The sequence below is a fragment of the Cavia porcellus genome, unplaced genomic scaffold (assembly GCF_034190915.1).
Source record: "Cavia porcellus strain 051 isolate PalLab524CR breed Dunkin Hartley unplaced genomic scaffold, mCavPor4.1 scaffold_6, whole genome shotgun sequence".
Taxonomy (NCBI): Eukaryota; Metazoa; Chordata; class Mammalia; order Rodentia; family Caviidae; genus Cavia; species Cavia porcellus.
In genome coordinates this window covers 28726822-28754406 of record NW_026947489.1, presented here as the reverse complement: position 1 = coordinate 28754406, position 27585 = coordinate 28726822, and the positions used below count along the sequence as shown (strand labels likewise).

The 27585-nt window shown below is 36.4% G+C and overlaps 1 protein-coding gene across 28 annotated transcripts in view; it reads left to right on the top strand.

The window, feature by feature from the left end:
- The window catches only part of Mga (MAX dimerization protein MGA), a 135815-nt gene that overhangs the window by 82054 nt on the left and 26176 nt on the right, over positions 1–27585 (top strand). For 23 of the 28 annotated variants that reach the window (XR_010048003.1, XR_010048002.1, XM_063250229.1 and 20 more), the window contains 8 exons: positions 11175–11306; positions 11526–11630; positions 12789–13531; positions 15461–15806; positions 19640–19866; positions 21057–21239; positions 22133–22205; positions 23436–23953. Coding sequence is in view for 26 of the 28 variants with exons in the window: in XM_063250229.1 (XP_063106299.1) it covers positions 11175–11306; positions 11526–11630; positions 12789–13531; positions 15461–15806; positions 19640–19866; positions 21057–21239; positions 22133–22205; positions 23436–23953 (2327 nt within the window). In the remaining 2 variants the exon portion in view is untranslated. Of the gene's footprint in view, positions 1–11174; positions 11307–11525; positions 11631–12788; positions 13532–15460; positions 15807–19639; positions 19867–21056; positions 21240–22132; positions 22206–23435; positions 23954–25421; positions 27531–27585 lie in introns of those variants that run through there. The other 5 variants (XM_063250224.1, XM_063250223.1, XM_063250240.1 and 2 more) reach the window with 3 other exon arrangements.

Below are 27585 nucleotides of genomic sequence, written 5' to 3'. Positions count from 1 at the left end.
AAGATGCTATTTCTGTGTGTTTATGGAGTTTTTGTGGTTTCTTTTGCTATTATTTCCAGTTTTATTGCACTATGATCTGGTAATATGCATCGGATAATTTCAGTTCCTTTGCATTTACTCAAGCATGTTCTATGGGCTAGTATGTGGTCTATTTTGAAGAATGTCCTGTGCGTAACTGAGAAGAACATTCTGTTGTGGGTTGGAACACTTGGTAGGTATCTATCTACTAAGTCCATTTGTTCAGAGGTTTGGTTCAGCTCTGATTCTTTGTTGATTATTTGTCTAGTTAATCTGTTTGTGACAGTGGGGTATTGAGGTCCCCCCATTACAATTATATTAGTGCTTATTTGATTTTTCAAGTCTATTAATGTTTGCTTTAGGTATTTGGGTGCATTAGTATTTGGTGAATATATAATTCTTGTTTCTTACTGTTGGATCCTTTTACAAGTATGTAATGACCCTTTTTTGTTCTGATCAGTCTTAGCTTGAAATCTACTTTTTCTACAAATAGAATAGCTTCCCTTGCTTTTTTCCAGGTTCTTGTTTCATGCAGTATTGTTCCCATCCTTTGACTACAATTTTTTTTTTTTAGTTAAATGTGTTTCTTGTATGTGGAATATTGCTGAGGTAACTTGCCTGTTCTCTTGCTTCCTTCTTCTGTTTTGTCTCGCTTGCTGCTCGCTCGCTCTTTTTTAGTAGGATCTCACTGTGCAGTTTAGATTGGTCTTGAACTTACTTATGCAACCGAAACTGACCTCAAACTCACAGCAGTCCTATCTTAGCCTCGGGAGTGCTGGATTTACAGGGGTAACCACCACACCCAGCTCTTGGGTCTTGTTTCTTGATTAATTCTACCAATGTTTCTTTTCTTTGATGAATTGAGACCATTTACATTGGCAATTGTAACTGATACGTATTGACTTACCCTTGTAATATTATTTTCCTGTTACTAATTCCCATTCTTTCCCCTGTTTAATTGCTTTCCTTGTCTAGTAGAGTCATTCTGTTGGGATTCATGGAATTGTTGTCTTTTTTTCTGTATCTTTCAGAACTTTTTGGAGTGCTAGTTTGATGGTCATGAATTTCTTGAGGCGTTCCTTATCAAGAAAATACCTTATTTCTTCATGGCTTTGAAGGATAATTTTATGGGTTACATTAATTTGGGTTGGAGGTTGTTTGCTTTTAAGGCTTGCAATACTTCAAGCTGTCCCTGACTTAAGAGTTTAGGTTAAGAAATCTGCTGTGATTCTGATGGGCCTTCCTTTATAGGTTATTATTTTTTTCTCTTAGCAGCTTTTAATACATTTTAATACTGTTATTGTGTTGAATTTCTGACATCTTTACTATTATGCATTGGTGTAGTCTCTCCCTTCCTCTAATCATGGCTATTTGGAGTTTGAATGCCTCACTTAAATGTGTATCAAATTCTTTTTCTATTCTTGGGAAGTTTTCTGTCATTACTTCTGTGAACAGGGTTTTTTATGGCCTTTGTGCTATCTTTTGATTTTCATTGATACCTATCAATTTTATGTTACTCTTTACATCATCTAACAGCTGTTGGATTGATTTTTCATGGTCCCTTGCTATTTTTAAGAAGTCTTTCATTTGGTAATTACTGACTGCAAACCTTTCTTCTAGATCTGATACTCTGTCCTCACATTGGTTGATCCTGCTGCACATACTTTCAACAAAAGTTTCAAATCTCTAGATATCTGTTTGACTGTGTTCTTTTCTATGTTGGACATTCATGGTTTGTATCACTTCTTTAAGCTTCTCTGTTGTTTCTTTTTTTGTTTTTTTAAAATCTCTATCTATGGTAGTGCATGCCTGTAATCCCAGCAGTCAGGAGACTGAGACAGGAGGATTATTGCAAGTTCAAGACCAGTGTGGGCTACAAAGTGAGTACAAGACCAGCCTGAACTGTATAGCAAGACCCTGTGTCCAAAAGACAAAAAAGAAAAAAATTTGTTTTCTAGATTTACCAATCATATCCTTCATTATCTCTTTGGTTATCTGTGAAATTATCTGATTTGTTTTTTTCTAGAGCCTCAACTTCTTTGCTTTATTTCTGCTGTTACTATATCAGAAAGTTCAGGCTGGTGACTTGATTTCTTCCACCTCAAGGCTGCTTGAATTTATATTGGATGAGCTAGAGGTCTGGGACTACATCTTGCTTCCATGTCTTCTCATTTTCTGTTTTTAAAAATTTGTTTTCTGCATTGATGCTTATAAATTGATTATGGTAGGTAGCTTTGTTACTAGTATTGTTAGGAAATGACTGCTTCTCAGAGATGTCTTCTAGGTGTAGCTGGCTTTTGACTGTTGAGTTTATCCCAAAATCCTACTTCAATTTATTAGGGATGAAATGTTGTTGCCTCTTTGACTTTGCACCCAGTTCTTTGATGCTGGACTACGGTATTATGAACCCAAGACAATCTCTGTATTGGTATATAAGGAAAAACAATCTCAACTATTGAACCTTGGCTAAAAATAGTGCATTCACTAATAACAATAGCATCAAGTACAATGTAGAAAATGACAAACTGTGATAACTGTTTTTTTTGTTTTTTTGGTCTTTTTTTTTATCGGTACCAGGGATCGCACTCGCAACTGCCTGCTTGCAAGGCAGGCGCTTATGCCGCTGAGCTAAATGCCAGCCCCCAAACTGTGATAACTGTTAATTTGCCACCGATTTATAGTTATATAACAAAACCCAAAATAAGTTAGAAAATTATATGCAGTCAGTATCCTGTCAATAAGAGCAATTTTACCCTTGGTAAAATTTAAAAGACTTAAGAGGTAGGACTAGAGAAATAAGAGCAGAGATTAGAAGCAAGGCTGGGCCAGGTATGGTGGCTCACGCCTGTAAGCACAGCACTCAGGAGGCTGAGGCAAGAGGAACGTTGTGAGTTCGAGACCAGCCTGGGCTACAAAGTGAGCTCAAGGCCAGCCTGAACTGCACAGCGAGATCCTCTCCCAAAAAGACCAAAAAAAAAAAAAAAAAGCAAGGCTGAAGGACAAAGAAAGATTACCCTAGTTTTGGGAAACTGGTGATAAAGACAGTCGAGAGGAAGACAGAAGGAAAAGGCAGGTAGGAACTAAATATAACCAAATAAACCTAAAAATCATACACTCATAATAAAACAAAACCAGTCAAGAGGAAATTTAAAAAAAAACCCAAAAGTGAGCAAGAGAAAGAAGAGACTTTTTATGATTTCAAACCTGTGGTTACCTTCTGAGGCCTACAGTTTTGTGGTAACATGCAATTCAGGGCATGTTGCCGTTGTCTCTGGTGACAAAGGAGGCAGACCCAGCTCCCATCCATCCGGGACAGTCCTAGCAAGCCCTCAGTAGGAATAGGAGAGGATGTTAGTTCTGTTTCTTTCGATTTTACAGAAGCTTTACAGACCAAGCCTGACCTCTGATTGTGGGACTGAGGCCTGAGTTTTTCCTACAACATTGTAGGTATCTTTTGCAAGCCTGTCCTTAGCTCCCTGCCTGTGGATGTCTCCTGTGGTTGTACCTCACCTGGGTGCTGGGGCCCCGAGAAGAAGTCATCACACGGTTGCCCTGAATTCTAGGTTGAGCTGGTCCTCTCTAAAATGGAATCCAACCAATCCCTCTCCAGGTGACTAGAGTCACTCACTAACCATTGTAGTTTATGGCATCCACTGCTGTGTTCCAGTGGTGCATTTCTCTTTGGGATCCTCTGGAGTCCATCCCATGTGGAGGTCTCTAGGGTTGCCTGTCTTCACTAGATGTGAGCCTCTCATGATATGAGCCAGGATTCAGGAAGAAAGTGTAGTTTGCCACCTCCTCTTTGTGCATTGAGGTCTGTCTCCTCACTTTCCCAGTGAGGTCCATTTCTCCTTTCAGATTCTTCCTGGGTCCCATGGATCTACCTGTTTCCTTTTTTTTCTTCTACAAGATGTTATATTCCAATATCTGGATTCTGAATCTCTTGAGAGAGGCTGACATGGTACTACTTACTGCTCTACCATCTTCTTAGAAGTCTTGTACTTTAATAATATAAAAATTTGTGACAATTTTTGAACCTAGCGCCCCCCTTTTTAGTAACTAGTGAAAGTGAAATTAGTTTGAATTTGAGAGTAGAGTTGGACTTTGGAAGGGTGGAGCACAGGTAGCTACATCAATAGATTGTCATTTGGGAATGTAGACGCAATATCAGGTACTCCATTTTTCATTTGAAGCTGGGAGTAGCTAAAATTAGTTTCTGACAACTAAAATCTTATAGAAACAAAGCCAAACAAATATCTCTGTGAGTCATTACATGTATTATAGATTCTGCAGGGCAGGTGCCCATCTATAATCTTAGCACTCAGGAGACTGAAGCAGTAGGATTTCTGTGAGTTTGAGGCTAGCCTGGCCTACAGAATGAGTTTAAGACCAACCAGCCTGATCTGTATAGCAAAACCCTGTCTCAAAAAAAAAAAAAAAAAAAAAAAAAAGTAAAATAAACATTTACACTTGATTCAAGTTTGTATTTTAATCCTACATTTATTAAAACTTAGTTAACTTCCAAGCTGGTATAATAGCACACACATAGTCCCAGCTTCTTGGGAGACTGTTGGAGAAAAATCACTAGGCCCTAGGAGTTTGAGACTGCCTGAGTAATATAGCAGAGTCCATATTTAAAAAATAGATTTATTCATGTGCTCTTACAGATGTATTTTCTTAGACATTTAAGTCAGTAATCCATGTAATCCTTAACTTTTCAAGGTGTGAGACAGGGTTCTGTTTTAGATTTTTTTTTTTTTTTCTTCTATTTTGGCATATTTCTCCTTCCTTGCTCTAGCTGCACAGTCTTTTCTTTCTTTTTTTTTTTTTTTTTTTTTTTTTTTTTAAATAAGCAGATTTAACAGTTTGGAAAAAAGTTCATTTAGCCAAATGCTTGGTAATTGATTGATGCCAGCCCTCCCTCTAATGGTAACGAAAGTATGCTTTTAGGTCTGTTTCTGAAAATTGATGCTGAATTTGTTAAATTGCAGTTCAATAATGTCATGCTTCTTTGCCTATTAATTATAGAATTTCATTTTTTTTTAGAAAATAGCACCTCAGAATTCTTTGAACTAAAAAGCCTTGAAAGGCTTTTTGATCTTGCTTAGAGTTACGGAAGAAATATTGATTAAGCCTGGTTCAAATAAAAGGTTTTTATTTTTGCCTTCCATAGTATCATTATTTTTGTTTCCTATGCAGTGAGTCCCTGACTTGAGAACAAATTTTGTGCTGGGAAAATGTATTGATAAAGTAAGTCTTATACAGTAAACATGTGAAAGTTTGAAACTTGAGTGTTCCTAAGTCTGGGACTTACTATACTATTACTGAATCTATGTTGGTCTCATTTCTTAAGTCTGTCATCTTAAAATGAAAATGTTTTTAAACTTTTAAAGTGTTTGTCTGGGCCTGGTGTCACATGCCTGGCATTCCAGTACTTGGGAGCCTAAGGCAAGAGGATCATTTTGAGTTTGAAGCCGGCCTGGGCAACTTTGTGAGTTCAAGATCAGCCTAAACTGTATAGTGAGCCATTGTCTTTTTATTTATTTTTTTATTTTATTTTATTGGTACCGGAAACGTAACTCTGTACCTCGAGCTTGCCAGGTGCTGTGCTCTGAGCTATATTCTTGGCCCAACACTGTTGTAAGCCAAAGAAAGCATTTGTGTTGCCAAGTTGATTTTAAATCATTTAGAAAAATAAACATTTTATTTTGAAATATTTTTAGATTTGCAGAAAAATGAGGAGCACAATTTACCTGATGATGATGATTATTATTATTTTTTGTCTTTTTCCTTTTTATCGGTACCAGGGATCGAACTCACGACTGCCTGCTTGCAAGGCAGGCGCTTATGCCCCTGAGCTAAATCCCCAGCCCCTTACCTGATGATTATTAACTGACATTATTGTGGTATGTTTGTTATAATTAATGCACCATTGTTGATAAATTGTTATTTATTAAAGTCTATACTTTATTCAGACTATTTTTTAACTTAATATATATATATTTTTTCTGTGTCTATACATGTGTGTGTGTTCTAGGATTTCATTCAGGGTAGCGCACAGTACTTTTAGGTAATTATATCTCTTTAGAACCCTCCTGGCAATGACTGTTTTTTTAATAACTTTGCCAGTTTTAAAGAATTGTAGTTTTTTGTTTTTGTTTTTGGTACCAGGGATCGAACCATGACTTGTGCTTACCAGACAAATACTTGAGCTGCTGAGCTAAGTCCCTGGCCCAAGAGTTGTAGTTATTTTTGTGAGCTGTTGTTGGGATTTTTCTTGTTTAGAGTAGGATTGTATCTTTGGAGGGGGAACACAGATGTATAGTGCCATTCTTATCATATGAAAAGTACTATATATACTCAAAGTGATTTATTGCTATTGACCTTGATCATCTGGCTGAGCTATTGTTTATCAAGTTTCTTTGCTATGAAATTATTCCTTTTTTTTGTCCTCCCTTCTTTTTCATACTCTACTCTTTAGGAAGCTATTATGTGTATCCCATACTTAATGAGTGGAGAGTTATGTTGCACACCCCCTGTTACCCTTTGTTTATTCTTCAGTACTGGAGAATTAACACATGGCTTTTATGCTGAGCTACATTACCAGTTTTTTTATATTTTGAGATGGTTCTTGCTGAGTTGTGCAGGCTGGGCTTAAATTTGTGATTCTTTTTTCCTCAGTATCCCACAGTGCTGAGATTACAGATGGGTACCACCATGCCCAGCTTGTTGCAACTCCTTGAGGTTAGAATATGTATAAATTATTGGGAATGGTTATGTACTATGGATTTTTCTTCTTATCATTTGTTTATTCAGTCATTGTGTCATTATTAGATGTTTATTTAACTATAAACACCCACTGTGTTTTTGTGGATTCTTTATATTTCAGCAATTTTAGCTAAAGGCTGGTATTTTTTGCCATATATATTACCTTATGCAAATGTACCATTCATGAACCTGAAGTTTATTTTTTTTTCACTTTTGTCTTTATTAGTCTTTTTGTGATAGTGTTATAATAGATATTCAATACTTTTGAGATTTTTTTTGTGTGTATATGTATTGCATCCCTTGAAAAAGAATCTAAGCATTTTCTCTCTTGTGTGTTTTCATTTTCTTTTTAGCTGCATCAGTTTAAACTTTAATGCTTCCCTCCCCATTCTCTTCTCCCTACAACCCCCCCCCCTTTTTTTTTTAAAAATCAGTATCAGGGATTGAACTACGACTGCCTGCTTGCAAGGCAGGTGCTTATGCCGCTGAGCTAAATCCCCAGCCCATCCCTTTTTTATTTTTTAAAGAAAAAAAGAAATTTTTATTTTAAAGAGAACAAAACAAAGCAAGTCAGAACAGAACAATGTAAGCATCACAGGACTTCAAAAACAACAGTGCCACATAATGGCTCTTTTTTTTTTTTCAAAATAGTTGACCATACCTTCACACATAATAATATCAAACAAAACAGAAGAGTATAAAACCAATCAAAAGAAGGATAGCATTACAGGTCTTCAAAACTAGATAACAGGAAATGAACAGTGGTTACCTTAATATCTCATTGTCTTAAAAAAAATTGTCCATACTATCACTCATAATAAAATTAAAACACAGAATAGAACCAACCAAAACAAAAGAATAAAAGCGTCATAGGACTTCAAAACAAGATGATAATAAATCAGCAATGGCTACCATAAGGTCTCGTTTCTTCAAAATAGCTGTTCATACCATCACAAATAATAAAATCAAACAAAACAGAAGAAAAACAATTAAATGAATGAAAGCATTATAAGACTTCAATAATAGGAAACCAACCATAATTACCATAATACATCCCATTATGTTTAAAATAGCTGCCCATACCATCAGACAGTAAAATCTTAGCAAAACAAGACATAACAAAGCCAAACACCAACAAAATTGTGAAAACAATACAAGAGTTTAAGACAAGACAGTATGAAATTAACAGTAGTTCCCACCTTTCCCTCCCAAGTGTTTCCTCCCCTATCACTTTTACAATAACTATTTAGCTTTTTGGATCCCATTAACTCCCCCTGTTTTTATGCTAGGGTTCATTTGTATGAGTTCAGACTGTTTCACATGAACATGATCTCAAACCTTCTCTTGTTTTTGAGCCAGAATCTCCCAATGTAGTATAGGCTATCTTTGAACTCACTGTATATAGTCCAAGCTGGCCTTGAATTTGTGGCAATCCCTCCCTCAGCCTCTTGAATACTGGGATTACAGGCATACATGCCCTGGCTATTTGTTTCTTTTCAGAACATTAAAAGTGTAAGTGAAAGAAAAGTGGACAAATACTATAAAGAGCTAACAACTGACTTAAAAATAATTAAAGGTGACATAATTGCTTTCTTAAATTAGATTTTGAACCATTCTATATAAAATAAAAGGCAAAGAATATGGATTAGGCAAAGTCACTCAAGTGGAAAAAACAGTAAAAGCTCAACAGGAATTGGCAATAAACACTAAGAACTGTAAAAACAAGAGTATCATAATGCATAGATTGCCGTCAATTAAGTCTTGCATTAAAAAGTGCACTTACAAAATTAAGTCTTGCATTAAAAAGTTGGAGGGTTAAGCAAGAGAAATAAGTGATCAGGAAGCAGGAGACTCAAATAGAGTTCAAAAATGAACACTGACCACATGGTAAAACAACTTAGCTTCTTTGCCCTTTTCTGAACCTGTTTTCATCTTGGTGCTTGTGTAGCCCATGATACTAACTCAAGTTGTTAATATAGTGAGTGGAACCACTCTGACAGTTTAGGAACTAATTATCTTATTTTTCTAGATCAAATAAATCTGAAGCTGATCATTCTCTTTGTATAACCTACATGTGAAATTTTAAGAACTCTGTTCTGTGAATAACAGTGGTTTTAATTTCACCGATGTAACCGTACTTCATCATCCCAATTAGAAACACAGTGACCTTAGAGCATGGCCTAATAAGAAACTGCTCTTTGCTACTGGTTTTTGTTTTTGTTATTTTTGCATTTTGGTTTTTTTTGAGACAGTTTCACTATGCAGTTCAGGCTGACCTTGATCTTACTTTTTGGCTCAGGGTAGCCTTGAACTGGGAGCAATCCTCCTGCTTCAACCTTCTGAGTGCTGGGGTTACAGGTGTGCACCACCATGCCCATAGAAAGATGGAGGTGAGATGGGAGGATCCAATACATACAGTTATATAATCTGTCTTTAAGAAGTAGTTCCTGTGGTCAAGTGTGGTGGTGCATACCTAGCATTTGGAAGGCTGAGGCAGGTGGATTGCTGCGAGTTCAAGGCCAGCATGAACTGCATAGTGAAACCATCTCAAAAAAAAAAAACCAAAAAACAAAAAAAAACCCCCAAACAAAGTAGCAGATCCTAATATAGTGAAATGTGGTAAAATTAAGATCATAATTCAGTTTAAACTGTCATATATGGAAAAGACTTAAAGCTGTATTATAGTCTACTTTCTAAAATTGTTTTAAGTCTTCTCTGATAACCAAAGTTATTTATACTCATTCTCATACACCTGTAATCCCAGCACTCAGAACACTGAGGCTGGAGAATTGTTGCCAGTTTGAGACCAACCTGGGCTGCAAAATGAACTACATTAACAAAACTCTATTTTAACCCACCCCCCAAAAAGCAGTTACCTAAGTCTAGGTCTCATGTGTCTGTTAGCTGAGTGTTTTCTTGCATGGCAAATGTTTCTTGCAAAGTATTTCTGGATAAGCTAAGTCAGAATTACTTTGAAATGGATTATGTATCATTAGTGTATACTTTTAGAATTTAAAAAAAATGCATATTTAAAATACATTGTATTTTTAAAATTTGTTCTTATTACTTGCTGTCACTTGCGAAATGCTCAAAGTATACAAATAAATGCAGACAAGATAATATGTAACGAATAGTCTCTAAATTTGGTAGCATGAGTCTACATTTTACAAATCTTTCTGTTTTCCAGAAGGAAGTATTTTTAACAGCTTTGTTCTGTTCATTCTGCTTTCTTTGTAGGTGGTGGTTCTGATAAAATGTCACACAATATTTTTCTTTCTGTAAAGCTTTATAGTGTCTCCTTTGCTCTTTCAGGATTCTTTTTCTTCTGACTCCTTTTTTCTTCCCCACTTTCCATAGTTCTTTTTTATTCTAATTTTGAGTTGTATATACTTTTTGGTAATTTTACCAGATTTCCTTGGGTTTCCTGTGTTGTCCCGCATGTCCCACCCTTGTAACTTAGTACAGGAAATTAAATCTAGGGTCTTGAATGTGCTAAGCAAGCACTACCACTGAGCTATACTTGATCTTAGCCAAAAGGCCAAGAAGCGTTTACCACTAAGTTGCATTTGCAGTCCTTTTTATTTTATTTTGAGACAGAGTCTTGCTAGATTGCCCTGTTTGGGCTTGAATTGTGATCTTCCTGTCTTAGCCTCTCAAGTGCTAGGATTATAATCATGGACCACCACACATGGCTAGCTATCTATTGTTGCTTAACGAATTATCTCAAACATAGCACTTTTTTTCAAAGTAAAAGGAAGATTTTATTTTGGCTCTTTCAGTGGCTCTGAGGCAGGATAGCAATAGCTGACAAATATAGCAATGTAAACCAGCACATTTACTCTTTTCACTTTTTCTGCCTGTTGGCAGTCTTGACCGTGGCTTAGCTGGGCCCTCTACTTTCAGTCTCACAAGGTTACAATTAAGATATTGACCGGCATTTGCCAGTATGGTGGTATGGCTCCTGATGTGGCACAATGATAGATGTTAGCCAGCCCTGGCTTATCAGAAACATGCCTGGGGAGGGAGCAACTTAAAGCTTTCCTCAGCTGCTTGGTAGAATTTATTTCCTTGTAGTCTTCGCAAGACTGGTTCTATACTCTTACATATCTCATACCTTTAATCATGTATCTCCCATGCCCTTTGCCATATTCTTTTGGTTACAAACAAATCAAGGCCTTTTCCACACTCAAGGGAAAAGAGATTACACAAATATATAACCCACTAGAGGGTGTGGATTGTGGGTTCTGTTTAAAATGAAATCTGTCATTGTTCATTTTTGTTTCACTGTTTTTGGTTTTCACTATTTCTTTTGTCTCTGTTACTCTCTCTAGCCAAAGGTTAAAAAAGAAAAGGGAGATAATAATAATTTATTGTCCTTTTTCTTGTAGTGGGGTTAAAATTGAATTCAGTGGATCCAACAATGAGCATTGATCTCAAATACTTGGGAGTACAGCTACCTTTGGCTCCAGCCACAAGCTTCCCTTTTTGGAACCTTACAGGAACAAACCCTGCCTCTCCTGGTGAGTATGTAGCATTTGTAAAGTCAAGTACAATGTAAAGTTTTGGTTATTTGTGATACAGAAAAAAAAGCTACCATTTGTTGGAAATATTAGGATTTTAAAATAGATCTTTTGTGTCTTGGCTTAATATTCATAAATTTATAAATTTTAGATGAAGTCTTAGTAATTTGCTGGTGGCTTGCTAGAATTTTGGTCATCTCTTTTACTTTTCTTTTATAGATGCTGGATTTCCCTTTGTTTCTAGAACAGGCAAGACCAATGACTTTACCAAGATCAAGGGATGGAGGGGGAAGTTTCATAGTGCTGCTGCATCTAGAAATGAGGGTAATTGATTTTTTGAAAAAATTTAAATACTTTTTGTAAAATGTAGCCAAAACTTCATGTTAAAAGTAAGACTTAACTATTTTTCTTCAGCACTTTCTCCACATGCTAAACCTGAGGTTCAGTTGCCAGTAGAGGCTTAAGTGATACTTACACTTTTCAAACTGCATTTCCATCTGTTATCCTTGCAGTTACAAAAACATCATTTTGAAACTTTATTTTAGAACTGTATGTATATGTCAGTCATATAATAATTCCTGATAGTTTATTCTTAAAACTCCACTTCACTTTCACTCTAAACCAGTGAATTTATCATTTGTCTGAAATAGTTGCTGTCATTTTTGAATATTTCTATGGTGTTATGACACTGCTGTGTTTCACCATGTGCTAAATATTTTATTTTCCTTAAAAACTAAATGTTACATTTCTTTTGTGGCTTTACCTTTTCCCTAAGGTTTTGTGTCAAATAGCAAGGACACCAGTCCTTTAAATAGAAATCCTTTAAGAATTTCAGTATAAATCTGTTGAGTTCTACTTTGATTTATCCTTACTTTTTGCTCTTAATGACTTTACTTTTTGGTGGTTTCTGAAGGTAGGTTAAAAGTTGCCAAAAGAAGGTCTGGGGATTTAGCTCAGCAGCATAAGCACCTGCCTGGCAAGCATGAGGTCCTGAGTTCAATCCCAGGCACAAAAAAAAAAAAAAAAAAAAAAAAAGAAAGAAAGAAATTGAAGGGCTGGGGATTTAATTTGAAGTTTAGGCATAATTTTACTTTATTTTTTATTTTTTTGAGACAGGGTCTCTCTGTGCAGTTCAGGCTGGCCTTGAGCTTACTTTGTAGCCCAGGCTGGTCTCAAACTTACAATGATCCTTCTGCCTCAGCCTGCCAGGTGCTGGGATTACAGGTGTGAGTCACCACGCCCAACAAGGCATAATTTTAGAGAATGTATTTTAAAACAATTAGTGTCAGACTAGAGAAGGATTTTCATATAATTACTGAGACCCTTTATTTGGTTTTGTATTACCTTATTTCTGAGGAGAAACAGAAGTTTTAGTAGCTTGATGCTGAGTAATTATGCCTGGCCTTTTAAAGTTGTTTCCCACCAGGCCCTAAAGATGTGTCCTAGATTTTATTAAGTTATTTTGTGTCTCCTTATTTGTAGGTGGAAATTCAGAAGGGTCACTGAAAAACCGCTCTGCTTTCTATAGTGATAAATTAGATGAATACTTGGAAAATGAAGGCAAACTGATGGAAACAAGTATGGGTTTCTCTTCCAATGCTCCCACATCTCCTGTGGTATACCAGCTTCCCACCAAGAGTACCAGCTATGTACGAACACTTGATAGTGTACTAAAGAAACAATCTACTGTTTCTCCTTCTACCTCTTACTCTCTGAAGCCTCATTCGGGACCCACTGCCTCTCGGAAGGCAAAGCCTCAAAACAGACAGACCACACTCAGTGGCCGAACTAAATCATCTTATAAATCTATTTTACCGTACCCTGTTTCACCAAAGCAGAAACATACTCATGTGATAGCAGGAGATAAGATTACCAAGAATTCTTCAGGTACTGTCTCAGATAATCAGGTGAATAATGTGCCAACTGTAGATGAAAATGTATTTCCAAAGCAGATTAGTTTGCGGCAGACGCAACAGCAGCAGCAGCAGCAGCAGCAACAGCAGCAGCAGCAGCAGCAGCAGCAGCAGCAGCAGCAGCAGCAGCAACAGCAACAGCAACAACAACAGCAACAGCAACAGCAACAGGGAACTCGCCCTCCAGGCTTGTCTAAATCTCAGGTAAAACTAATGGACCTGGAAGACTGTGCACTTTGGGAAGGAAAACCAAGGACCTATATAACTGAAGAGCGAGCAGATGTATCCTTGACAACTCTACTTACAGCTCAGGTAAGTACTTTTTGCTTTTTGGAAGCATACTGATACTTGGCTAGAAATGAGAATGTAGCCTTTTGGCAGGAGGCTCGGGTGTTCCCAGTAACAACTAAGGAGATTTCTTCCTCCTTTCTTCTGTCTTTTTGGTTTTGTTTTTGGAAACGAGGTCTCTAATGTAGGATCCTGCCAGCAGAGGGAGACTGTATAGTTGAGTTTTTTTTTTTTGTCTTTTTCAGACAAGGTCTCACTATGCAGTTCTGGCAGACCTTAAACTCACTTTGTAACCCAGGGTGGTCTTGCAATCACAATGATCCTCCTGCCTCAGCCTCTCAAGTGCTGGGATTATAGGTGTGTGCCACTATGTTCGACAGTTGAGCTTTTGAATGTTCTGTGCTGCTGTATACTGGCAGCTGGCCATTCTGAAAAACCTCTATAACATTCTTGAAGGGAATGAAGGGAACATTGATAGTCTTGTTAAAACTTTTGAAAATTATGCTTACAAGGTACTAAATGCCAGAAAATTCAAAAATTACAAACCTATAGAGAAAAACTTTGGTTTTATAAAATTAAAAATGTATAATTTTTTTTTTAAATCTGTTTTTGAGACAGGGTCTCGCTATGCAGTTCAGGCTGGCCTTGAGCTCACTTTGTAGCCCAGGCTGGTCTCAAACTCGCAATGATCCTCTCACCTCAGCCTCCCCAGTGCTGAGATTACAGGCGTGAGCCACCACACCTGGCTAAAAAAATATATAATTTTTTTTAAATGACATACCTGTCGGAAGCATGTGAAATGACACAGCAGCATGTTAATATTTTAATCATGAGGTTTTTTTTTTTTTCCTGTTACCAGTCATCAAACTCATGTCCTCATGCTTGTCAGGCAGGCACTTAAGTTGCTGAGCTACATTCCTAGCCCCTAATCATGAGTCTTTGCACCTTTCCACTTCAGAGTTCTTTACTGAGAGTTGGGGGCTAGCTTAGTAACAGGTAATCTGCTTAACATGTAAAACAGTAGACTAGAATATTGAATTCCAGAGCCCAAAATCATTAAATGTTAGAACTAAATACAGTTTCTAACCTTTTTCATTATTCACTGACTTACACATGTATAATTCCTTGCCCTTTTATTAGTTATTCTAGAGCAGAGGCCAGCAGACTTTTTCTGTAAGGGGCCAGATAGTAAATGTTTTGCTTTAGCTGGCTGGATTGCAGTTACCAGCTCTGCTATTGTGCCATAGACAATATATATATGAATGAAACTGGCTGTGTTCTAGTGAAATGCATTGGGTTTGGTCCATGGGCTTTAGGTTTGTCAGCCCCTGGTATAGAACATAGTCAAGTAAATCTATCCTTTTTACATGTTTATTTTTTGTGTTACTGAGAATTGAACCCAGAACTTTTGTGCTGAACCACCTTCTCAGTATGTACTTTCTCGTTTGTTTATTTGTTTGTCTATTTATTTATTTTTTTAGTCTTTCTGAGACAGGGTTTCACTGTGCAGTTCAGGCTGGCCTTGAACTCACAGCAATCCTTTTGTTTAGACCCCTCCACCCCAGGTGCTGGGACCACAGGAGTACACTACCATTTCCTATTTTTTATTTTTGAGACAGGGTCTCCCAGAGTTCCTAAATTTCCCAGATAGGGCTCAAACTTGGATCCTTCTGCTTCTATTAGCCTGTTGGATTCCATCAACATGCCTGGCTCAACCTTGATATTTATGCTTGTAATTAATGAGGATATGTATTCTGTTGCTATCGGTGCTATGCATTAGAATGGGAGATTGTGTAGAATTCTAGTTATTTTCATTTTCTGTCCTTTGAATCACTGTAGTCTTGTGATGTAAGTGATCAAAGTCAGAAGTCAGCAGACCAATACGTGTCTATAAATTGGTGATGGTGTCAGAGGGTAATTTAGTAGAATTACAACTTTCTGCTTTAATTTTAGGCATCTCTGAAAACTAAACCTATTCACACAATCATAAGGAAACGAGCTCCTCCATGCAACAATGACTTCTGTCGACTAGGTTGTGTATGTTCTAGTCTTGCTTTGGAGAAGCGCCAGCCTGCCCACTGTCGTCGACCAGATTGCATGTTTGGCTGCACTTGTTTAAAGAGAAAAGTTGTACTCGTTAAAGGGGGATCCAAAATTAAGCATTTTCAGAGGAAGACTGCTCATCGAGAGCCAGTAATTTATGATAATCTGGGAGAAGAGCCAAAAGAAGAAGGAGAGGAAGATAGAGAAGAGGAGGAACAAATAAAAGAGAAAAAGAAGAGAAAAAAGCTAGAATACAGTGAGTTTTGAAATTTAAAACTGATCTGTATGTTTTCTTATTTTTTTGAAAAGTATTGTTATTTAAAAAATACTACCTGCTTTTATCCTAATTCATGAGCTAGTAAGGGTTTTGTGAATTCTTATATTTCACATGTTGTTTCTATATGGCATGTGTGATATGCACACAAACATTCCTTTTTAAAATTTAATTTTTCTGCTGGGGATTTAGCTCAGTAGTGTAAGTGCCTGCCTGGCAAGTGTGAGGTTGCTAGTTCGATCTCTGGTATAAAATATAAAGAAATAAAAATAATAAAACAAAATTTAATTTTTCTGTGAGAGAAAATAATAGTCTTTACTTGAACTTCCAGAATGTCTTTGAGAATTTGAAGTTCATCACTGGCTTATCTAGTTCTTTTGTAACTCCTCTGCATGTATTCCTTGAAAAGAATACTGTATAATCCATCATATTTCCCACAAGAAGGAATTTGCAGTGGAGACCCTCTGATCATGAAGCTAACTTCCAAGTAGTTGCAGATTTAGAGCACAGTAAAGTAAGAGTGTAATACAGTAGCATCATGTATTTGTTTGCTTTTCCCTTTGAATAAAATATGGTATAGACTCGTTACGTCTTATGTATGTAATTCTCAATTTTTTCCTCTTATATCTTTGTATTTGTTTAAGTATATTGAATATGAGCTGTGCACAGTGGTACACACCTATAATCCTAACAACTTGGAAGGTGAAGGTAAAAGGATTGGAAGTTGGAGGCCAGCCTGGAGGACTAGTGAAGACTCGTACTCAAAAGGGGTGGGCATGTAGCTCAGTGTTAGAGAGGCCCTGGGTTTGAATTCCAGTACTGCTAAATAAGTAAATCCACACATACCTACTTACATATTTTAAAATATGAATATGACTTTTACATAGGTTTTTTTGTTTCTTAGTTTATCAGCAAATACTGGTTTTTGGCAGTTTATATTTACTATTTCTGTTTATTGTGTACTTATTTCTTTTTTGTCTTTTAGACAGGGTCTCGCTATGCATTTCAGGCTGGCCTTGAGCTCACTTTGTGGCCCAGGCTGGACTCGAACTCACAATGATCCTCCTGCCTCAGCCTCCTGAGTGCTGGGATTACAGGTGTGAGCCACCATGCCTGGCTATTGTGTACTTATTTCCATCAGAGATGGTTAATATTTCAGTATTCTTCCACACACACATCTTTGTGACTCCCTATTATATATGTATATATTTATAGAAGTAGACTATTTTATATCATGGTGTTGTAATCTGTATACATTTAAGCTCATAAGGTCATGTTCCTCTTTGCTTATCAAGAGTTGTAGGACTAGGCATTTAGCTCAGTGGTTCAAGTGCTTCCCTGGTAAGCACAAGGACATGGCTTTGATCCCCAGTAACCCCCCCCCCCAAAAAAAAAAAGAGAATTGTAGATCTACATAATAATTTGGGTTTTTTTAGTGTGTTACTGTGGTATAGTCCAGTCTGTGGAACCCAGCCTAGTCTTGAACTTGAAATCCTCCTGCCTCAGCTTACTAAGTGCTGGGATTATAGTCATATACAACCATTTCTAAGTATAATTTTTAGGGACTTCATAAAATTTGCAGATGTTTTGGTTGGACCTTTTTTTTTTTGGAGACGGGCTTGCTTTATAGTTTAGGCTGACTTTAAACTCTTAAGAAACCTGATATATGGTCTCAAACTTGTGGCAATCCTCCTTCCTCAGGCTCTTTAGTGCTGGGATTATAGTTGGACTTTTTGGGGCTTTATTATATATAAAATAGTGATGAATATTCATGTTTAAGGCAGTCTATTAAAAGGGAGATTTCTGTAACAGTGAGTCTAAGTGTTTCTAGATGTTGCTACAGTTGTACCAACATGCTATTAGATGACAACAGTTTTTCTATACTTTTAAAAATAGGTAGTATTGGGGCTGAGGATTTAGCTCAGCAGCATAGGCGCCTGCCTTGCAAGCAGGCAGTCGTGAGTTCGATCCCCAGTACCGATAAAAAGGAAAAAAGCAAAAAAAAAAAAAAAAAAGGGTAGTATTTTTAAAATCTTAAAAAAACTATGTTAAATTATTAGTAAGGCAAAAATTCACATCTTATTTTAAATTTTTTTCTTTATTGATAGGTTTATTTACCATTCATCATGATCTGCTGTAAAATGCCTTGTGGAATTTTTTTGCTGCTAGCTAGCTAGCTGTTTGTTTATTTTTTTTGAGACAGGATTTCACTGGCCTTAAAATCACTTTGTAATCCAGGTTGGTCTAAAACTTGCAGTGATCTTTCTGTCTCAGCCTCCCGAGTGCTGGGGTTACAGGTGTGTGCCACCATGCCCAACTTCGCTGGTTTTTCATTGGAGTGGTAGCATTTTTTTCTCCTATAGCTTGTAGGAACCTTATTTTTCCCAGGTTGTAATTCTGTGACTTAATGTTTTAATTTTGCTCAAATTCTGTCCCTCTTCCCTCCTAAAAAAGTGTGAAGCAGAAATGGCTAAAGCTGTCAGTCTTTTACTGGGATTTTCTATCTTTGGAATCTTGTGTAATTTTCTACCCTTAAGATTATAAAAGTATCTCATTAGATGTCTTCTGGTACTTTTGTGGGCTTGAGGAAGCATCACTGTATCTAGGATTTATTTGATGTGAGTTTTGTAGTAGAAATAATTTCTTCTCCAAATAACTAGCATGTTATATCATCACTTGGTGTGAATAATATGTATTTTCCTTAACAGTTTAAAAATGTCACCTATAATGGCAGTAAATTAAAAATACACTGATTTTTCTGGTCTTTCCTAGTTGTGATTAGTGCCAAGCTATTTTTATTTGCTATTTTATCTTTTAAGTGAGATATTATCCTTATATATCTAGGTATCTTTATATAACTTAAGATTTTAAATGTTAAAAGTCAAACATAGCACAAATTTGCTAGCATAGTTCTATGTGTATCTCTTCACTGTTTATGTAATTTGTTTGTTTACAGTACTGGAGTAATTCAGCTACATCCTCAGACTTTTATTACTTACTTTTCTGGGTAGTTTGGAAAGGACGAGAAGATACTCCAGTGATTTGAGAAAATATCTCAGAGCTGAAGAACATAAAATATCTGATTAGCCTTTGTCTTAGTTACTTTTCTTATTGCTAAGACAAAATACCTAATACCCGAAGTTAAAGGGGAAAAGATTTATTTAGCTCACAGTTTGTAGAGATTTCAGTCCATTGTTGACTGGCTCCAAAACAGGGACACATGGCGGTGGAGGACAGCAAAAGAACAAGAGAGAGCAAGACGAACCTTTTTCCGTCCCTTGTATTATATCCAGTGTACTGGCTTTCGGGCAGTGCCAATCCAACCAGCAGTGATGTGGCAATCCACCACCCTTAACCCCGGCATTGCTCTATGAATAATTATACTTTGGATTCAGCCACCTCCTATGACTGCATGAGGCTTTGGGGAAACATCTAGACACAAACCATAGCAGGCTTATTGAACTGTAGCTTAGTGGTAGAGTGATTGTTTGGCATATATTAGGCCATGGATTCAATTTCCCCCACTGCAAAGGGGGAAAAATGGGTCTGTTGACCCCCTCTCCGTAGTAATTTTAAGATTTCTTTCTAGATATATTTTCTGATATTTCAGAACAATAATAATAAAAATAATTATAAATGAATCGTTTTAAAAAACAACTGTTTTGCATGGGGTAGATTGAGAAATTGTTTGATGTTAAAAAGATTATCAGTTATGAATGAATATACTTTGCTTTGATATTACTTCAGAGTTTTGTTTTGGTTTTACTTGTTTCCAAAAGCACCTAAAATCTTACCTTTTTTTTTTTGTTGTTAAGCTATCTGTGAAACAGAGCCTGAACAACCTGTCCGACATTATCCATTATGGGTAAAAGTAGAAGGTGAAGTAGATCCAGAGCCAGTTTATATCCCTACACCTTCTGTCATTGAGCCTATGAAACCATTGCTGTTGCCTCAACCAGAAGTAGTATCTACTACAGTGAAGGGCAAACTGCTCACTGGAATTAAACCTTCACGGGCGTATACTCCCAAACCTAATCCTGTGGTAAGCCTGAAGTTTAATATTTTTTAAATTGCAAATTGCAGAAGTCACTTATAAAGGTGATGGATTTTAGTCAGATTTTTGGTTATTTTCTGAACAGTTTTGCTTTTATGTAATATGTGTATATGGCATCTTCCTTTTTGGTTTAATCAGTATAGTTGGCATTTTTTAAATGTCAAAAAAGTAGAGGTAATGGTAATTCTTACAGATAACTAGATCTTCAAAAGGCTTATAAGAAAATGGCTTTTTATGTGACTTGCAGAAGTATTTTTTTTTTTTTTTTTTGTCTTTTTCCTTTTTATCGGTACCGGGGATTGAACTCACGACTGCCTGCTTGCAAGGCAGGCGCTTTATGCCGCTGAGCTAAATCCCCAGCCCCCTTGCAGAAGTATTTTAAAATTATGTACTAAAAATACAATAATGTACTACTACTCCAGTAGTGTAGGCAATCTAGTTGAAATATGTAGAACATATTAAAAAATTGGAAAAATATTTAGAAAAAGCTTTTCAGATTTTTGAAAAATACACAATTATAGCAGTGAAGTTCAGGGTTTAAAGTAACAGTTGATATTATATGACTATGTGAAGACTGATAAATAAAAATAGTTGATTGTTTGGATATGTCAATAGTTTAAGCAATTCTGATTCTGAATCCATTTCAGTTTTTCTAGTTCGTTAATTTGAAGAAGGATCCTCAACTATAGTGGTTCATAGTTTATATAATCTCTGTACTAGTGCTGGTCTAAAACTATTACTGGTCCGTGATGAAATAAGTATAGAAAATAAGAGCAAATATGTCTTGTTTTTTTGTTCTTGTTTTTGGTACCAGGGAGCAAATTCATAACCTTGTGCTTGCCAAGCAGGTGCTTATGTCATTGAGCTAAATCTCCAGCCCCATATGTCTTGTTTTTCTAGTACTTTTTAAATTATATTTATAGTTGTAGACAGTGATCCTTATCCATAGATGATTTGAAAAGCAGTACTCTGGTGTGATTTGAAATTTCCTGATAGAGAAGCAGACTACCCCAAGATTAGAACATACAAACTATTTAAGACTGTTCAGTTTTAAAGGTTATGTTTAAAAATTTTAGCTGTTACAACAGAAACATAGATTAAATATCCTTTTTTTTTTGGAGTCTAGGAGACTGTTTTTTCACCATTGTATGGAATGTTTTGTTGTATAAAACTTACAGATACGTGAAGAGGACAAAGATCCTGTCTATTTGTACTTTGAAAGTATGATGACTTGTGCCCGAGTTCGAATATATGAAAGAAAAAAAGAAGAACAGAGACAGCCATCTCTGTCCCCATCCCCATCTCCATCGTTTCAGCAGCAGAACTTCTGTCATTCTAGTCCTGAGAACCACAGTACAAAGGTGAATTAGTTGTGCAATTACTTTTTAACGTCCAATTAATTCCTTGTTGCTGGTATTAGAATAATGAGAATTGGCAGTAGTATCAGAATAGTTAATGTGCTCTGGATTTACATGAAGTATAAATTAATTTCTCTTTATCCGTTCTAGTGATCTATCTTGTGAGGCTCCCAAGAGCTTCTTTCTGATTTTGCAGTAATTGAAAAGAAAAAAAAAACTTAAATATTTCTGGTTTAAATTAAATTATTTATAATTACTAGGATTTGCGTTTTTCCATGTTGGTGAGTTTTCTAACAGCTGAAGCTTATTTTGTTAAGCATCCAGTATTTTTCCTTCTTCATTACCGTATACTATAAAATACTATGTAAATTATTCCTTTAATGAGTTAGCCATAATTAAGAACCCTAGCAATTAAATTACTTGTGTTTGTCTGTGATTGTGTGATGGTAATACAGCTGTGTGTGCAGGTGTAAAACTGTTGATTGTTTATGTGGTTACTGATTATTTACAAGCCATTGTGGCTCATTCCCTTAATGCTAGCACTCAAAACTCTGAAGCAGAAGAATTGCCATGAGTTTGAGGCCACCCTGGGCTACCTAACGAAACCCTGTTCAAAAAAAAAAAAAAAAAAAAAAAACAAACCTAAACAACAAAAAACTGGATGTAGTGGTACATCCCTGTATAAACCTAGCATCCAGGGGCTGAGGCAAAAGGATTGAGACAAATTCAAGGCCAGCCTAGGCTATGTAGTTAGACCCTATCTCAAAAAAAAAAAAAAGACCCCAATACCCAACAATAACAACAGAAATCTTCTTTGACAGATTTCATACTTGTTTCCTCCTCTCTGTAGACATTAAATATATGTTGAAATGTTTTTGTGTTGTTTTCTTCTTTAGGAACCTAATTCTGAACAGCAGCCCTTAAAACAATTCCTTTGTGACTTGGAGGATGATTCTGATAAATCACAAGGTCAGAATGAAGACTAGATTCCAGTGTTTGTTAGTGATTATATAGATCTGGATTATTTAATGATGGGAAATAATCTACCAAGATTTTTTAAACTACCAATCCAAAATACATAATCTACCTTTGGTTTTTGCCAAAAATAGAGATAAGTAAAAGTTCCTTTTTAAAAAAAATCGGTACCAGGGATCGAATTCACAGCCGCATGCTTGCAAGGCAGGTGCTTATACCGCTGAGCTAAATGCCCCACTTTTTTTATTTTTTTGGTACCAGGGATCAAACTGTTGACCTCGCACTTGCCAGGCAGGCGCTTATGCCATTGAGCTAAACCCCCTACATAAGTAAAAGTCTTTGTACATTGTTTGGTTTGTTTAATAATTCTGTTCTCAAAAAAATTCATTGATGTTGCTATGGCAAGAGACATTGAGGATGAAGTCAGGAAAATAATTTTTTAAGCCATTTCCAAACCTCAGCTTTATTGGCAGAATTAGCTATTAAAATTCGCTCTGAGCCTTCCATAGTTACTACCATTGGCAGAATGCAGAAGAAGAAAGGAGGTAATGTTGCTGGTTTACTACTATGAAGAGAAGCAGTAACTAGGTAGTTACCTCTTTATTTATAGTTATGCTTCTTAAGCTTTATGACACTTAAGCAACAATGCTTCTTAAACCACCCTTCTCCTCCTTAAATATCATGGTGCATACAAAGAAATGTCTTTGCTTTGCATATATGCCTTGCCAATAGCAGAATATTAACTTACATTAGCTAAGCTTAACTTTGATTAAGGTCATGCTATTTTTGCAAACTAGTACTTTCTTAGATAATAGTGACCTTTCAGAACAGTTTATTAAGAGATTCTTTTCTTTTTTTTTTCTTTCCCTTTTAAGTTAGAGCTCAGTAAGCAGAATAGTTTAGATGATTGTCATCTGATCCTGTAAGATCTTCTGTCTCGGGGCTGGGGATTTAGCTCAGCAGCATAAGTACCTGCCTTGCAAGCAGGTGGTTGTGAGTTCAATCCCCGGTACCAATAAAAAGAAAAAAAAAAAAAAAAAAAAGTAGAGTAAAAAAAAGATCGTCTGTCTCTCTGGAAAACTCAAAAATTGCTAATATTACATGTGGTTACCCTTGAAAGTATATGGGTGTGGGATATTGAGAAGCTATTGAATTCCTTTCAAAATTTATATAATATAAAGTGGTTATGATATATAGAAGTATCACTTTTTTTTTTTTAATCAGAAAAGAGCTGGAAGTCTCCCCCCTCCAATGAAGGGGAATCTTCTTCTACCTCTTATGTGCATCAGAAATCTGGTGGGCCCACCAAACTGATAGAGATCATCTCAGACTGCAACTGGGAGGAGGACCGGAGCAAGATTTTGAGCATCTTATCTCAACACATCAATAGCAACATGCCACAATCACTTAAGGTGGGCAGCTTCATCATTGAGTTGGCTTCTCAGCGAAAGAGCCAGGGTGAGAAGAACCCTCCTGTTTATTCTTCTCGTGTGAAAATCTCTATGCCATCATGTCAAGACCACGATGATATGGCTGAGAAATCTGGATCAGAGACTCCTGATGGTCCGTTATCCCCTGGGAAAATGGATGATATCTCTCCTGTGCAGACAGATGCCCTGGATTCAGTGAGGGAGAGATTACATGGAGGCAAAGGTCTGCCTTTTTATGCAGGGCTTTCTCCTGCAGGGAAGCTTGTGGCCTATAAGCGTAAACCCAGTTCAAGCACATCTGGGCTTATCCAGGTGAGAATTATCTTTAATCTGGATAGCACCTTTTTATACCTAGGTAATATTTTTATTTTTTATTTTTCAGAGCCTTTGTAGGCCTTACATCATTATGTCCTCACATTTCATGGGAACTAGATAACAAAATCATTTTCCCTTTCTATTTAGGATTAGAAGTATACCGACAGTGATTTTTTGCCAAATTTACAAAGAGAAATACATTTCTGTTCGGCACATTTGCACGTAGAAATACAGGTTTTATACAAATAGAAATACTGGTTTTATATTCTAGTCTTCCCAGAAATTTGCATTTCTTAACCATTATTGCCTGGTATTTAGTGATAGTTGGATAGTAAAGCAAAGTTAGATATTCAGTATAGTTCTTGGAATTTATTATTACCAAACCACTTTGAAAATAAATGCAAGGGGCTGGGGATTTTGTTTAGTGGCATTTGTGCAGTCGTGAGTTTGATCCCTGGTACCAAAAAAAAAAAGGAAAGAAATAAATGCAAGTAGCCAGTGTCATGGTGTATGCCTGAAGTCCCAGCTATTTGGAAGGGTGAGGCCAGGAGGATTTCAAGTTGAAAGTCAGTCTGGGCAACTTTATCGAGATCTTGTCTCAAAATAAAACAGACTGGGAATGTAGCTCAGTGGTAGGATGTGCTTGCCTAGTATGCTCAGTCTCCAGTACTGTGAACAAGTCCATCTTTAAAATGTTAGAAACAGAAAAGGAGGAAGGTAAAGTCAAAAAAAAAAAATTTTTTTTTTTTTTTAACTTTTTGAGACAGGGTCTTACTATGTAGCCCAGACTGGCTTCAAACTCACAATGATCCTCCTGCCTCAGCCTCCCAAGTGGTGGGAATACAGGCATATACTACCACGCCTGGCTGGTAAAGTCATCTTTAAGGCAGGCAGCTAGTATATATTTAGAAACAGGTAAAATTTATTTTGTTTTGTTTTACAGTGGTGGTGTTCAAACTCAGTACTTCACACATGCAAGGCAAATGCTTAATCATGGATGGATGTCCCTAATCCTGGAAAAAATTTTAATTCAGTGTTTTTCAAACACATTAAATGACTGAGCTACATTTATTTATTTTTTTCTTTATTTTATTCTTGAGGTTTTTCCACTTTAGTCATTGTTGGAGAAATATTTTTGTCCTTGCAATTTAATACTTTAGGTAGTTTATGTTAGTAAAATGATACTGACATCTAGAAAACCCTTTGGAAAAAGAAATTTTAAATTAAAATGTTGTCATAGTTGAAAAGTTTTTTCTAACTCAGTGATAGCAGATGTCTTTTTATTAGTGATAAATAGCAAATGTGCACAAGTAGCTCACATCATTGCCAAGGGTTGCTTGACTTTGATGAGAGTAACTGCTTTTCTAGGCTTAGAATTGCTCCATTAAGTAATACCAGTGGTTGACTTTAAAACTGTATCACAGTTTACTCTTTTTTTTTTTTTTTTTTTTTTTGTCTTTTCCAGACAGGCTTTCACTATGCAGTTTAGACTGATCTTGAATTCACTTTGTAACCCAGGCTGGACTTGAATTCACAGCAATCCACCTGCTTGAACCTGTCTGGGTATTCTGTTGGTTGTGGGGTTTTTTTGTTTTTTGTTTTTTGTTTTTTTTTTTTTGAGACAGGGAGGGACTCAACTATGTATGCAGGCTGCCCTTGGGCTCACTTTGTAGCCCAGGCTGGTCTCCAACTTGCAAAAGGATTCTCCTGCCACTGCCTCCTAAGTGCTGAGATTACAGGAATGCACCAGCACGCCCGGCTTCTTGTTTCTGTTTCTGAGACAGGGTCTCACTGTAGTTTAGGCTGACCTGGATTCACTCTGTAGTTCAGGATGGCTTCAAACTCTTGTCTCAGCCTCCCAAGTGCTGCGACTTACAGGCATGTGCCTCTATACCTGACTCTACTGGCATTTCTTAAACTTGTCGATAAGAACAGTGTTCTCTTTACATACTGATTGATTGATACTTTGAGAGCAGAGACTTACTTGGTTACTTCTGAGATAAAGATTCCCTAAAATAAAATGTATAGACAGGCAAATGAGCTATCATAGAATGTGATTTGCATAAGTATTTGGGCCGTTTGTAATACAAGTTCATCATCCTTAATCCAAAAATCTGAAATTTGAGGCTGGGGATTTAGCTCAGTGGCATAAGTGCCTACCTTGCAAGCAGGCAGTTGTGAGTTTGATTCCTGGTACCGATAAAAACGAAAAAGACCAGAAAAAAACCCCAAAAATCTGAAATTTGAAATGACCAAAAATAAAACCATAGGTAGAAAATTCTATGCCTGATTTCATTTAATAGGTAGTAGTAAAAATGCATGCACACCAAAAATATTTTAAAAATTATGTTACGGCTATTATATAAGATACATGAAATGCAAATGTCTTTTATATTTAGGGTTAGGTTCCATTCCAATATGTCTTATTATATATATATCTGTACACACACACGTGTGTGTGTGTGTATGTGTGTACAGATATTTTCAGGTCACATATCTGAAACATTACTAGTCTCAGCTATGTTGGCTAAGTAATGATCAACCTGAAATGGGGAGAGGCAGGATAGGCTTCAGAGCAGTAACAAAGGAATAGACAGGAATATCTGATCTAGATTCCATGTAGTATAACACCTAAAAACTATAGTAAAAGTTACTTTTGAATGGAAAGATCACACTGTTGGTACCAAACATAGGCCAGAGATATTCTTGACTTCTGGGAGTAAGTACAAGTTTACCTGAGTAGCAAAGAGTAATTTTGTTTCGTGTGAAGATGTAGTGGCTTGCTGTAGCTATCACCTCAGCAGTTCTGTGTTAGAGAGTACACTCCTCCTCACTTCACCTCTGTCTCCCACTTTTAAATGATGAAAGAGACAGAAAAAATTACCTTCTTTAGGGTCATCCAGCACTAGGAGCTAGAGAATATAGATAAGACATATCCATGTTCTGTTGGGAAGTTTCTGTTTTCTTTCCCTAAAAACAAAATAATTGTGCTGTTGCCCAGGATGGGCAATGTAATCAACTTTGGCAGCACTGAAAATCTATATTATCATTTGTTGGTTCTACTTTCTTCTGAGAGCTTGATGATTACATCTAGAATTATAGCAAGTTTATACTAGCATTTTTAAGATATGAGGACAATGATTTCAGAGTTGAGCCTTTAAATTTGAGGTAACTTTTTTTAGCTTAGGTTATTGTAACAATGATTGCCTTAGTAGATTTATCATATATTTTTCAAATATGAAAAGTGCTTCAGTGGACCTTTGAGTGAGTAGTTCATTATGCCTGTGATCTTATCAGAGAGATTCTGTGTATGTTTTTCAACTAGCAGATCACTGATAACTACTCAGAATTGCTTATTGAAGCAAAAAATTGGGTAGTCATGCGTCTTTCCAGATATCTAGGGTGTAAAAAAGATGAATTTCTCAGATTTTCTTGTTTCCAACCTACAAAATCAAGGAGGTGAGGTTAGTTGAGAGTGTCAGATAATGGCATTTTTTTACCTTCCCATTACTCAGATAAGTTAACTTTTTCTCCCATCTGAAATAGAAACATATAAAACTTTATACAAAGGAAATACCTGGGCTGGCGATTTAGCTCAGTGGCACAAATGCCTACCTGGCAAGTGCAAG